General features: G+C 40.9%; 1 protein-coding gene across 2 annotated transcripts in view; it reads left to right on the forward strand.

Moving 5' to 3' along the window:
- The window catches only part of LOC125458225 (protein diaphanous homolog 1-like), a 324,879-nt gene that overhangs the window by 88,975 nt on the left and 222,123 nt on the right, over positions 1-13,781 (forward strand). For both annotated transcript variants that reach the window (XM_059650539.1, XM_059650540.1), the window contains one exon: positions 9,769-9,885. In XM_059650539.1, coding sequence (XP_059506522.1) covers positions 9,769-9,885 — 117 coding nt within the window. The remainder of the gene's footprint in view (positions 1-9,768; positions 9,886-13,781) is intronic.

Genomic DNA, 13,781 nt, shown 5'->3' on the forward strand with positions numbered 1-13,781 from the left:
TGATATCCTGATTTCTTATAATTAACTGGGCATGAGCAGGTACAAGTACATGTGTAACTGCCCAATGCTCAGCCATTTAGAAGGCACAACTCAGGAATGTGATAGATTACAGGATAGGAGCAAATTACTGCAGATGGTGGAATCTGTACTGAAAACAAAAAAAACGCTGGAAATCGCAGCGGGTCAGGCAGCATCTATAGAGAGAGATCATGCTAACATTTCGAGTCTAGCTGACTCTTCAACAGACCAAGCTGCTGTGATATCCAGCAATTTTCATTTTCAGTGTGATACGATACTATCCACTGAGCTGGATTACTGCAGTTGCACTAACAGACTAGAAGCCTGACACCATGCTTGATGGGCACCACATCCACCAACTTAAACATGCTCCGCCTCCATCATTTCTGTTGGTGCAGTAGTATGTACCATTTAGAAGATACATTACAGTAACTCAACAAAGCTCTGTTGATGGCATCTTCCATATCGTCGGACTTTATCATCTGGAAGGAAAAGGGCAGCAGGTGCAAGGAACACCACCACCTGCAAATTTCCATGCAAGCTACACCCTGTACTTCCTTGGTGTCCCTTCAGTATTGCTGCGTCAGTGTTCAGAAATTCTCTAACAACATTCTGACAAAACCCGTGCATAGACTCTAATCTCACGAGCAACACCATACACAGTTGGGGATGGACAACAAATGTTGGCATTGCCCATGATGCTGACCTCCTGTGAGCCTATTTTAGAAAAACCTTACATGTCCTCCTGGGCTAACATAAGTTTGTTTAAATACTGTGGATTTATGTACAGCGTTTGTGAGTGCTACTACTCTTGATCTGATTTCTATGTGATGTTCTGTACAATGCAGGGAGTTGGAACAATTCTTTGTCTAGGGCAATGCTCGTGTATGAATCCAATAGTTAGTTCAGTTTTGAATGAGAGCAAAACAGATGAATGGGATATCTGGCACAAATCCAATTAGTGCTAGCTGATGATGGTAATCAGGTCTGTTGTATGATACATAGATCTCCCAGGGTAGTTTAGTTATTAGCTGTGTTTTCCTCAAGATTTCAGTCAGGGAATTCATTTCCCTAAACATTCATCTGTTGTTTAAATTGAGAGTTAATGAGCTGATCAAAGATTAATCACAGGACTGCAATGGAATGGTTTTGTATGAACTTCAGCTCAAATGTGACGCTGAGGACTGTAGTAGGCCTTTTGGAATAAAATTGGTTATAAGTTCTTTCTGGTTGAGCTAATTTTCAATATGCCAACAATGTAAGTTTACTAAATCTAGTTAGTGCATTTACTTAAAGGACCTGCTGAAGCCTTTTTTTTTGCCAATCTTAAAAGGTCAAAGTCCACTTTATTTTCAACATTTAAAAACGAGGAGACAATATAAAAGGTTAGAGGGTGTGAATGAATTGAATCCCAAATAACCAGGGCAAGTTTGGATGAAATCTCTGTTTCATTCAAACACTGACCTATTTTTCTAATAAGGCTTTTCAGAGATAATATTACACACCTTTGGAGCAGATGGGACTTGAACCCATGCCTCCTGGCCCAGGGGCAGAGACCCCTCTGCTCCACGAGGTACCAATGAGGCATTTAATTGAATAGTGAACCAGAATTATATGCACAACTGACACATTTGAGTGTCAGGAACACAAGTAGGGATGATTGTGTTAATTAAATCTGAAACTCTGTCTAGTTCTGAAATGGTTTGAAGTGTTATTCCTATTGGTGACGTTCAGCATAAGATTTGACACATCTATTTCCCCAGTCCTTGCATCTAGAACTGAGAGGCCATACTGTAAAATTAGAATCAAACGTTTCAGCAGTGAAACTAAGAAGCACTTCCACGGACATGTGTTGGAAAGGTGGAACTCCCTGCCACTAAGGATAATCAATGATAGATCAATCCTTAATGTTTAAATGTGAAATAGATTTTTGTTAACCAAAGACATTAAAGTATATGAAGCAAAAGTGTTGGATGGAGTTAGGTTGCACATCAACCATGACAAAACGGTATCCGGCAAATGGTCTATTTCTTTCCCTGTGTTTACTATGGAGACAACTTGACTTTGTAAATAGTTTAATTTAAAAGTTCACCCCTAGAATGTGAGTGCTGTTGGCTGGGCTTATTCCTGATTGCCCTTGGGAGGGTGGTGATGAGATGAGCTACCTTTTTGAATAACTGCAGGTTGTAGGTAGGCTCACAACGGCATTAGGGAGAAAGTTCCAGGATTTTGACCCAGCGACACGGAAGGAACAGCGATACATTTCCAGGTTAGGATGGTAAGTGGCTTAGAGCGGAAATAGCAGATGATGATCTTCCCATGTATCCTGTGCCCTTGTCCTTCCAGAGGGAAGTGATCATGGGTTTGGAAGGTGCTATTTAAGAATGCTTGGTGAATTTCTGCAGTGCACTTTGCAGTCAGTACGCACTGCTGCTATGGAGTCGATGATGGAGTGGATATTTGTAGATGTGCTTTTAATCAAGTGGGTTACTTTGTCCTGGATGACACTGGTCGTCTTGGATGTTATTGAAGCTGCACCCATCCAGGCAAGTGGAGACTAGTCCATCACATTGCTGACTTTTGTATTGTAAGTAGTTGACAGGCATTGAGACATTAGGAGGTGAGTTACTGCTACAGTCTTCCTAGTATCTGACCCGCTGTTGTAGCCACTGCATTTATATGATGATTCCGTTCAGTTTTGGTCAATGGTAATCCCCAGGATGTTGATAGTGAGGGATTCATTGATGGTTTTGCCATTGAATGTTGAGAGGACTGTTCATGACATTTTCCATCGCTTTACTGATGATTGAGAGCAGACTGATGGGGTAATAAAAACAGAAGATGCTGGAAAAACTCAACAGGTCTGGCAGTATCTGTGAAGAAAAAAAAATCAAAGTTAATGTTTCAGGTCAAATGACTCCTCCTCAGCCGTGGTAATTGACCAGGTCGGGTTTGTCCTGTTTTTTTCGTTTCAAGAATTACCCACATGACTTCACAAAAGCTATTAAAAACCAAGGTACACAGATGAAAAGAAAGCTCAGGGAGACGCCCTCAATGTTAGGGTTCTGAGTGGTTACTAGCAATAATCACATGCAATAAACTGTCAAATTGATTTTCAATTCAAGCAGCGAACGCTTACATAAAATACCTGGTCCCCTAATCCCGTACGAATTATCAGCAAATACAGCTCCAAACTAGACAAAATAACCAATTTGAACTGCAGAAGTTCACAGCAGAAAAGGAAAAGATCCTTACTCCACTGGACACTGTAGCATTCGAGAGCCACCATGCAGAATGAGGTGGCTGGTCGTTGCTTTTAATTTTATGATTGACCATGTGGACTGCAGCAGTGTCTCTACAGCTCCAGGACACCTTTATATTTTGAGTAACTTTGGAAGACATTCTTCTAGATTTTTCATATGTCCGTGTTTGTGCTGTAAAACTCATTTTGAAGGCATTCAATCAGACCATGCCTTGCAAACATTTCATTTCTCTGGTGCGTTAGTGATAATTTTATTTTTGCCTATTCATTCCCACATTTCTATTTTTGCTACGCCATGGGGATTGAAATATGACACATCATCTCCAGAGTTGAAAGAAATAGATATAACTTTTAGTTCAGCTTTGAGGTAGATGGGGAACTTATTCTGATGTGTTATGTGCTGCTCAAACTTAAAAAAAAACAAAAGGGCTGTGGGTGCTGTAAATCAGAAACAAAAACAAAGTGGCTGGAAAAGCAGAGCAGGTCTGGCAGCATTTGTGAAGGCAAAAACAGCTAATGTTTCGGATCCAGTGACCCTTCCTCAGAACTGATGGCTGGGAAAATATCAGTTTATATGCAGAAAATAGGGAGGTGGATGGGTTCGGGAGTAAACGAGATAAGATAGAGCCCAAAGAGAGAGAAAGATAGTTGGACAGATAAAGGAGTTGCTAACGATCAGGCTGGGACGGTGAATAGTTGTTAATGGGGGTTAAATCCTCTGAATCTATTTCCCTCGGGTATTCACCATGCCTCTTAACCTTCCGTTCTCTGATGCTGATCTCTCTGTCCTCACTTAAGGCCTCGGCTTTATTCCTCTGCGTCCCCACCTTAACGAATTTTGGGCGTGACATGACGCCGAACTGTTCTTTCGCCATCTTCACCTCCGTGCTCATTTCTATGGACAAGCGTCCTCTCCCCGTCCCACAGACCCCTTCGCTCAACTCTAATACTCTCCCTCTACCTGGACCCTTCCCTCCAGCGTTTTACCTGCACGCGATCTTTTCATTGAGAACAGTCGATGTGACATCAGTCACCTCAATTTCACTGTCCCCTCAACAAATCCAACCTATCTCCCTCCGAACTGACTGCACTCCGTGCACTCAAATGTAACCCCCTATTAACAACTGTTCACCCTTCCAGCCTGATCGTTAGCAACTCCTTTGACAGTCCAATTGTCTTTCTCTCTCTTTGGGCTCTATCCTATCGTTTACTCCTTACCCACCCACCTCCCTATTTTCTACACATAAACTGACATTTTCCCAGCCACCATCAGTTCTGAGGAAGGGTCACCGGACCCGAAGTGTTAACTCAGTTCTTTCCTTCACAGATGCTGCCAGACCTGCTGAACTTTTCCAGCAACTTTGTTTTCGTTCAAACTTAGAGACCCTGTTTTGTGAATGGGGCCTTAATATTGCATGGTACACATTTTTTAAATTATTGCAGATTCAACCCCTTTGCCAATGGACAAAAAGCACCTTTTGAATTTTCAGCTCTGTGAGCCAGTTTTCAGTGGGGTGTGGAACTGGTTGAAATGATCAAACCATACCACTGGAGGGCAGCAAAACCACACCAATAGTAAACACCCTGCAATTTTCACAACGGTGCTGAAAGCATCTGGTTCAAATCTTCAAATGGTTCAAAGCAGATCTGCAAGTCATAAGCATGGTGGGACCAGCCCAGATCATCCCATCCATGGAATTTCCTTTTCTTGGCTGCTGGCATTTATCTGCAACTGAACCTTTTTATAATTCAGGAGCTGGAATACGTTCATCAGCCCTTCAATCCTGGCTGCATTTGATCAGATCATAGCTGATCTGATTGTGGCCTCCGATTCACATTCCTGGCCATCCCTCAGTAACATTTGATTCCCTTTATTAGTCAAGAATCTATCAATCTCTGCTTTAGAAGTGATGAACAGTTCACTTGCATCACTTTGTGGTGGAGAGGGTTCCAAAGATTCTGTGGAATGACTGATTTAGGTGCAAGGCCTTTTGCTGTTGTAGTGAGATTTGAAGACGTGTCTCTAGGGAATAAAGCTGGCCTTCTGAACAGCCAGTAACATTATCCATTTTATCAACTTCATCAATGTACACTCAACATTTTGCTGCAACAACTCTGATAAGTCTGTACTGGACAGAAAAAATGTGCACATATACAGTAACAATAACATTTTAACTGAATTTGATGCACAGGAACAAAAGTTAATTTTTGTTACGGGTGTGTTATTTTCTGCCACCAATTTTGTCTGCGTCCCACTTCCTTCCCCTCTCTGCGAGATGCTTAACACTCATTGGTCGGCTCTGTGTTCATTCCCCAGTAACGTGTCTCGTCAGTTCAAATTTGACTGACGAGTTAATAATAGTTGAAGCTGCATCTGTGCTCGACAGAAGTGCAAATAAGTGCAACTGTGCAGGGGCTCATTGTTCGCACGATGTGAACTTCAGCTGAGTGTGCATTTTATTTCCCCATTACCTGCGGAAACTGAGGCCTTCTGTGCTAGCCTTCTGCTAGCTCAGCTGAAATTAACGTTTTCAACACAACAGCTCTGCTCTGTTTAGTTAACGTAGATGGGGAAGATTTGTTTCTAGTGGTCATTAACCGGAAAACATGCCAATAGAGTAATTGGCAAAAGCAAAAGGAGTAAAATGAGAAATACAACAAATGCAGAAAATGCTAAAGAAATTGCAGGTCTGACAACATCTGTAGAAAAAGGATTAGAGTTAACATTTTAAGTCTAATCTGATTCCTCTTCTTAAAGATGCTGTCAGACCTGCTGAGCTTCTCCATTTTCTGTGATGGTTTCAGGTTTCCAGTATCCGTTGTATTTTGCTTGTATTTAAATAGTTTTGCATAGTGAATAACTGTTATGTGCCACCTGAAAGGCCAGTGCATTAGATTCATCAGTAACCCTCAAAGTAGGAAATGGACAAATACTTCAAATACTCTTTTCCCCGGGGTAGGGAAGTCGAAAACCAGAGGGCATAGGTTTAAGATGAGAGGGAAACGATATAAAAGGGACATAAGGGGCAGTTTTTTTCAAGCAGAGGATGGTGCATGTATGGAATGAGCTGCCAGAGGAAGTGGTGGAGACTGATACAATTACAACATTTAAAAGGCATCTGGATGGGTATATGAATAGGAAGGGTTTAGAGGGATATGGGCCAAATGCTGGCAAATGGGACTAGATTAATTTAGGGTATCTAGTCAGTATGGACAAGTTGAACCGAAGGGCCTGTTTCTATGCTGTGCAGCTCTGTGTCTCTACTCAGGCTGGGAGTTGGGGAAAAGAGCAGGCACAGTGGATAGCTTAGAATCTTACTGTGCTGCAATATTCTATGAAGAAGCTGAGCAGCATAATTAATGTAGTCAAAGTAATTTTTCTTTGCTAATAAACAATGTATTTTCATACTGAGGAGCAGACAATTTCACGGAAGTAATGGATGGAATGAATATCACAAAATCCAAGCTGTTACTTGATTTATTTTGTTAAACTCCTGTAGGCAATTATATTAAATATCTGCATGCCGATGTCAACACTTGCTAATACCGCATGGTTCAAATTTAAAAGGATAGATTTGTATTTGTAATTGATAGCTGACTTCCGTGTAAATCAGAGTGATAGAGTTTTAGATTTATTTTACAAACAGCTTTCAAGCTATTGTGAGGAGTGATTTACAATTTTTAGAAAATTCTTTAGTATTGTGTTTCATGACCGTTAGGCCACTTGGGAAAGAAAACAACTTACTTTGGGCAGTTTCCGTGGTATTTGATTTAACCCTTTCACTGGTCAAGATTTGGGACAATATAATGCATTGTGAAAGCTTTGGAATATGAAACAAACAATGATCTAACTACATAATGCTGTGATCAGACACTATTTTGAGTACAGTCTGGTGTTCTATGTGGTTGCTGAGTCACAACCAGAAACTCGGCCACTGGAGGCAGTGCATATTGACAGAGAAGGACAAAAAGGACACTCTCTGATTTATCCAATTTTTCTCATGCAACATTAAAGACTCTCCACATTACCTGAAAGCCATGCAATCTCCTGGGAGAGGTCAAAATATTTAAGAAAATGTTGTAAAAAAGAAACGAAGAGCTAAGAGGCTGGTCCAAAGTGTAGAATGTCTGATTTGTGAAAAAAGATTGTACAAACTTCGGTTTTTCAACCTGAAAAGATGAGACCCAACAAGTGACCTTACCAGGTGTATAAAGTCATGAGCATGATAATTTATTTGTTAAATATCTGTCATTCTAAGTCTTGAATGTGCTTAACGACCCAGCCTTTACAACCTTTTCTGGTAAAGATTTCCACAGATTCATAAGTCTCTGAGAGAAGAAATTCTTCCTCATCTCTGCTGCAACTGGCTGACCCCATACTGTGAGATTATGCCCTCTGGACGGAGATTCTTCTGCAAGGGGACACAGCCTTTTCTCATCTACTCTGACAAGTAACCGAAGAATCTTGTGTGTCAAGGTTGTCTGTCATTCTTCGAAACTCCAATGTGTATAGGGCTAATGTTCTCCACCTCTCCTTATAAGAAAACTCCTCCATACCCGGGATTAGCCGAGTGAACCTTCTATCAATTGCCTTCAAGTCAGAATATCTTTGCATATCAGAGCTGTTCACAATATTCCAGATGTGGTTTAACCAGTGAGAGGGAACATTGTTAACAGGTTGAGTGCAGAGATAATGGAGGAATATGCAAACGTTTAATTATGGTGGTGGTGCTGAATCATGTGGCATTACAATACCCATGGCCCATTTCCCTTTCGCTTTGCATTGATGATTGATATCGGGATTGTAATGGTTACATTGAATGTGCATTCTTGAAAAAGCTCAGTGATTATGAATGAGCTTCAGTCTCATTCATGCAGTTCCCATAATTAAATCCTTTTCCTATTATTGTAAATGATTAAGTTGGCAAAACGAGGAGAGGTTAGTAGCTAGATAATTATATTCTTCTTTATCTGTACAGTCTATATCACTACTCCATAATTTCCCTTGTACAAATTCACTGAATTTATTTTGACCTCATGTACTCATGGAAACCAACAATCCACCACTGCCCAAAACGAGTGATAGTTGCTAAATCCTGCAACCCTTAGATGACTGCACAGATTTATTGAATTGAATTGAATTGAATTGTCTATATTGTCAGATTTAGATTTAGTTCATATTTTTACCTTTATTTAAATTGCTCTTTCTATGGAAGATATCAGCTGGTAATTGTCACCATGTTGCTGGCATATAAAAGAGAAAAAACGGTAGTTCGCTGTTTTGTTTTGACACCAACCAATGGAGGGAGTGTGGTTTAGGGTGTTAATTGATGGAGAGGGAGGGTAGACTTGAAGATCTCACCAACGCGGAGGATAGACTTCAGTGTGATCAACAGTAGGAGGGAAGGTTTTGAGGGCATCATTGATGAGAAAGGAGTGCATGTTTGAGGGCACAGTCAACACAGAGAAAGTGTAGTTGTGAGGGTGTTGTTGACAGAGGAAGTGTAGGTTGGCCAGCACGATCTGTGTAAAGAGAGTGGACGTTTAAGGATGTAATCAAGGAGGGAGTTCATGTTTGAGACATGGCCATGCAGGGAGTCAGGTTTAAGGGTATTCATAGGAGTGATGAAGAGCGCATAGTGGGTATGTCATTCATTGGGAAATGAAGGATGGAATGTTGTCAGTAGACAAGGTGGCCTTGATGGCCTGTGACAGTGGTGTTCTGCAAGCCATCAGTCGTCTTGTTAATGACAGTAATCACTAACTGTGGTAACTTAGGTTTATGCAAGGAAAGTTTGCTCCTATAACTCCATGAAAGTCAATCAAACAGACCATTCAAGTATAGAGCCTTTAAAAACTTCATGTCTGTTAATTGTATGCAAATAAATAGAGACATTAACATAAACATTGACAAAAGAGATCACAAGAAACAATTTGTTACCAGCCACTTAAGATATCAATCAAACAAAGTTGACAATTCTATCCAACTGTCAAAACAGAAAGATCTGCTGAAAGAAATCCTTTTGAAGCTGCGCTTCTAGCCATGCATTCATAATAAGGCCCCTTGCTGAAATTGTTCTTACACCTGTCTTTGTTATGCATTGTGTGGGGGTGAAGCCAAGGTCTGCGCAACCTTTAACCCAACTTGTACAAAGTTACAGAGAACTGAGGCCAGACTTTTAACCTGTCCACTTTGGCACTCAGCTAGCCCTGTGATTACGTACGTTTGCTTCTGGGGGCCACAAGCGTTGTCCTATCCCAGAGTAAAAGTCCCATCTTTCAGTCTTTTTATTTGAGGTTGTCAGGCAAGTTTGGAAACTTTTCGATTCCAACCATCCTTATCTGTAGCAAGAATATGCACTTTGTCTTCTGTTAATTTTTTTAGTTTAATTTTGTGCCTTTTTACATTGCAATGGTTTCTTTCCTTCCTATGTTGCATTCAGCTTTCAGAGGGGATTTTTAACTTGGCTCCTTAACAATAGCTGCACAGATGTGAATGAAGTCTTCCAGATGCTGCTGAACACTGTGAAGGACTCCAAAGCAGAACAATACTTCCTATCAATCCTTCAACACTTGCTTCTTATACGCAATGATTATCAAGCCAGGTAGGTGACTTCTTCAATGCTATTTTGTACTATTACTGACCCATAAGCTTTACATAACATTTCCATCATGTAGTCAATCTCAGTAGCAATTTTTGCGCTGCCCAACTGTTGTTAAAGTGTAGTACTCACTTGTAATGTGAGTCAACTTCTCTTTTAATTTCCGATTCTCTGGACTATTTATGTGGAAATAAATAAATTGCTCAAACAGTAATTTAAGCTAAATGACCAGTGTGGTAATAGGCAATGGGTTGAAGGAACCAAAAGGAGAAGAGAGGGATATCCTCAATAAAGCACTTAAAGACAGCCATGAATACCATTCTAGAACCTGGGGAGATATTTGGAAAGTAGGGACAGAATTCAGGAGAGATGTTAGGAAGCACTTCTACACAGGCTGAAAGAGGTTTGGAACTCTTTTTGACAAATGGTGGTTGATGCTAAATCAGTTTATTTCAAATTGGAGATTGATAAATTTTTAAATGAAGGTGTTAAGAAATCTGAGCAAAAAGTAAATATATGGAGTTAGCCACAGATCAGCTATGAGCTCATGGTGAATGGCAGAATGGGCCTGAAGGGCTGAAAGGCCTACTCCTGTTTCTGCATTTGATCTGCAACTACTCATTGCCTGCCAATTTAAAGTGTCATAGAAGCTGCACATTTGGAGAAATTTAACTAATGCTCATGAATATAATATTGTAAGATTTTGGCGGAGGAGTTAGCGCTTTGACCTATCAAACTTGCTCCACCATTAAATAAGATCATGGTTCATCCGATTGTGTTCTTCACTCTATTTTCAGGTTTGTTCCCTGTAACGCTTGACTCCCTTGATGGTCAGAATCTGTTTTACCTGAGCCTTGAATATATTCAATTATTCAGACTCCATTGCTTACTGGGGAAGAGGATTCCAATGGCAAACAGCTATTTGGGAGATGAAGTTTTTTTCCTGATCTTAGTCTTAAATAGGGAACTGTACCACTACAGCTCAATATCCCCCACACAGGGAAACGTCCTCTGTGTCTTCCCTGTCACATTCCCTCAACAAGACTAGCTATGTTGAACTATGTTTCAACAAGATTGGCTCTCATTCTTCTCAGCTTCACTGAATCTCCGTGCAATCTGCTTGACCTTTATTCATGTCATGACCCTTTCATTAGCTAATCTTTTGAAGAACAAGTAAATGTTCAGTTGCCAGTTAAATGAATATATCATGGTTTTCTTGCCAAGTGCTTTCAACAGTAACCTCACATCAAATGTATTCTGTGGCACACTTATGCTCATCGAGAGAAGAACGAAAGGGGGATCTCACTGAAACATAAAGTTCCTGACAGGGTTGGACAGACTGGTCAAAGATGCTATTCCTGTCTTGTGGGGTGTTAGGTGGGGGAATTCACTGGTGGCAGTTCCTCAAACAAGGGGTCAGACTCTGGATGTAGGGTGAACCATTTAAAGTAAGGTGCGATGAAATTTCTTCACTCAGAGATTGGTAATTGTGTGGGAATCCCATAATGCTATAAAGTGATGGAGACCACATCACTGAATATATTTAAGTAAGAAACAGATTTCTTGAAACTTAAGGTGTCAAGGAGTATTTTGAAAGTGAGAGATACACAATTATAACAATAAACAATTACATTACATCAGCTTTCCTAATGACTTGCTGTAGCTGCATATTAACCTTTTGTGATTCATACACTAGGGCATTCTGATCCCTTTACTTCCAGAGTTATCGAGTCATACAGCCTGAAAACAGACCCTTCTGTCCAACCAGCCCATGCCGACTGGGTTCCCAAACTAAACTAGCCATTACACATGTAGTGGCCCATATCCCTCCAAACATTTCTTGTTCACATTCTTACCTAAATTTCTTTTATATGTTGGAACAGTGCCCGCATCCACCACGTCCACTGGAAGTACATTGAGCCCATGAACCACTCTCTGTGCAAAAACAAACAATTGGCCTCTGTCTATTTTAAATCGTTTTCTTCTCCTTAAAAATATGCCCCTGACCTTGAAATCCCCTACCCTCGGCAAAAGACACCTGCCATTCACCTTATCTATACCCCTCCTTATTTGATAAATCTCTATCAGGTCACCTGTCACCTTTCTGCACTCTGGTGAAAAAAGTCCCAGCCTATCCAGTCTCTCCTGGTAAGTCAAACCCTCCATTCCTGTCAACATCCTGGTAAACTTCTTCTGAACCCTCCCCAGTTTACTAATATCCTTCATATGACAGGGAGAGCAGAACTGGTCACAGTACTCCAGAAGAGGCCTTAGCAATGTCCTATGCAAACTTCAGCATAATGTCCAAACTCCTATGCTCAAAGCAAAACCAAAAGAACTATGGAGCCTGTAAATCAGGAACAAAAATGAAACAGGTCTGAGCAAGGGTCACCGGACCCAAAACTTTAACTGTGGTGTTTGCTTCACAGACGCTGCCAGACCTGCTGAGCTTTTCCAGCAATGTCTGTTTTTGTTTCTATGCTTAAAGATCTGAGCAATGAAGACAAGCATGCTAAACACCGTCTTTAACCACCTTATCTATAAGTGGTGCAAAAAAATAATTAATGCATTCGAAGCCCTAGGTATCTCTGGTCTACAACACCGCCCAATGCCCTACTTTTAATTATATAAGAATGTCTTTGTTTGTTTTACCAAAATATAATACTTTGCATTCAATCAAGTTAAACTCCATCTGCCACTCTTCTGCCCATTGACCCAACTGATCAAGATTTCTTTGTAATCTTAGATTACTTTCACTGTCTACTGTACTGCCAATCGTGACGTCATCCACAGACCTACTTACCTTGCTTTCTATAATTCTCATCTAAGTTAGATTAGGTTACCTACAGTGTGGAAACAGGCCCTTCAGCCCAGCAAGTCCACACCGCCCCTTGAAGCATCCCATCCAGGCCCATCCCCCTATAACCCACACACCCCTGAACACTACAGGCAACTTACCATGGCCGATCCACCTAGCCTGCCTATCTTTGGACTGTGGGAGGAAACTGGAGCACCTGGAGGAAACCCACGCAGACACAGGGAGAATGTGCAAACTCCACACAGACAGTCACCTGAGGCTGGAATCGAACCCGGGTCCCTGACGCTGTGAGGCTGCAGTGCTAACCACTGAGCCACTATGCTGCCCTAAATCATTTATATAAATGACAAACCAAAGTGCACCCAGCACCGTTCCCTGTGGAACACTGCTGGTTGCAGGCTTCCAGTTTGAAAAACAACCCCAACCATCACTTTCTGTCTCTTGCAATCTGTCACCATTTAGATAATAAGATAATTAGATAATGTTTTTCATTTTTCCTGCCAAAATGGACAATTTCATATTGAGCTTAATTCCCTAGTTCTTTGGTCACTCTCTTAACCTATCTCTATCCATTTGTGGCTTTTTGGTATGCTCTTTATAACTTCATGTCATTGGCAAGTTTGGGAACCATATCTTCAGTCCCTTCATCCAATTCATTTATAAACATTATTAATATTTGAGTCCTCAGCACTTACCCCGCAGCACACCAGTTCTATCTCGCCAACCAAGAAAAGGTTCACTTGTGCTTTCTTTATCTCTCCAGTTAGGCACCAGTCCTCTGTCAATGCCAGTATGTAGTCCCATACTATGAGCTTTGATTTTCTTCAGTAGACGTCGAAGTAGTACCTTAAATGCCTTCTTGAAAGCTAGTTACAGTTTATCCATTAACCATAATGCACACTGTGTTCGGCTTCCAACTCTGTAGTGGCAGGGAATGGCTGATGTTGTAGTAAAGTTTGATTTTATTGATCATTGAATTCGGAGTTGACTACATTTTAGGATGGATATGCATCCTGTGGCTCCTGAGCCTTGAAACCAGATACACTTGGATTATATTTTAGTTGGTTTACCGTGACATAAT

This window comes from Stegostoma tigrinum, chromosome 13 (assembly GCF_030684315.1).
Source record: "Stegostoma tigrinum isolate sSteTig4 chromosome 13, sSteTig4.hap1, whole genome shotgun sequence".
NCBI classification, from domain to species: domain Eukaryota; kingdom Metazoa; phylum Chordata; class Chondrichthyes; order Orectolobiformes; family Stegostomatidae; genus Stegostoma; species Stegostoma tigrinum.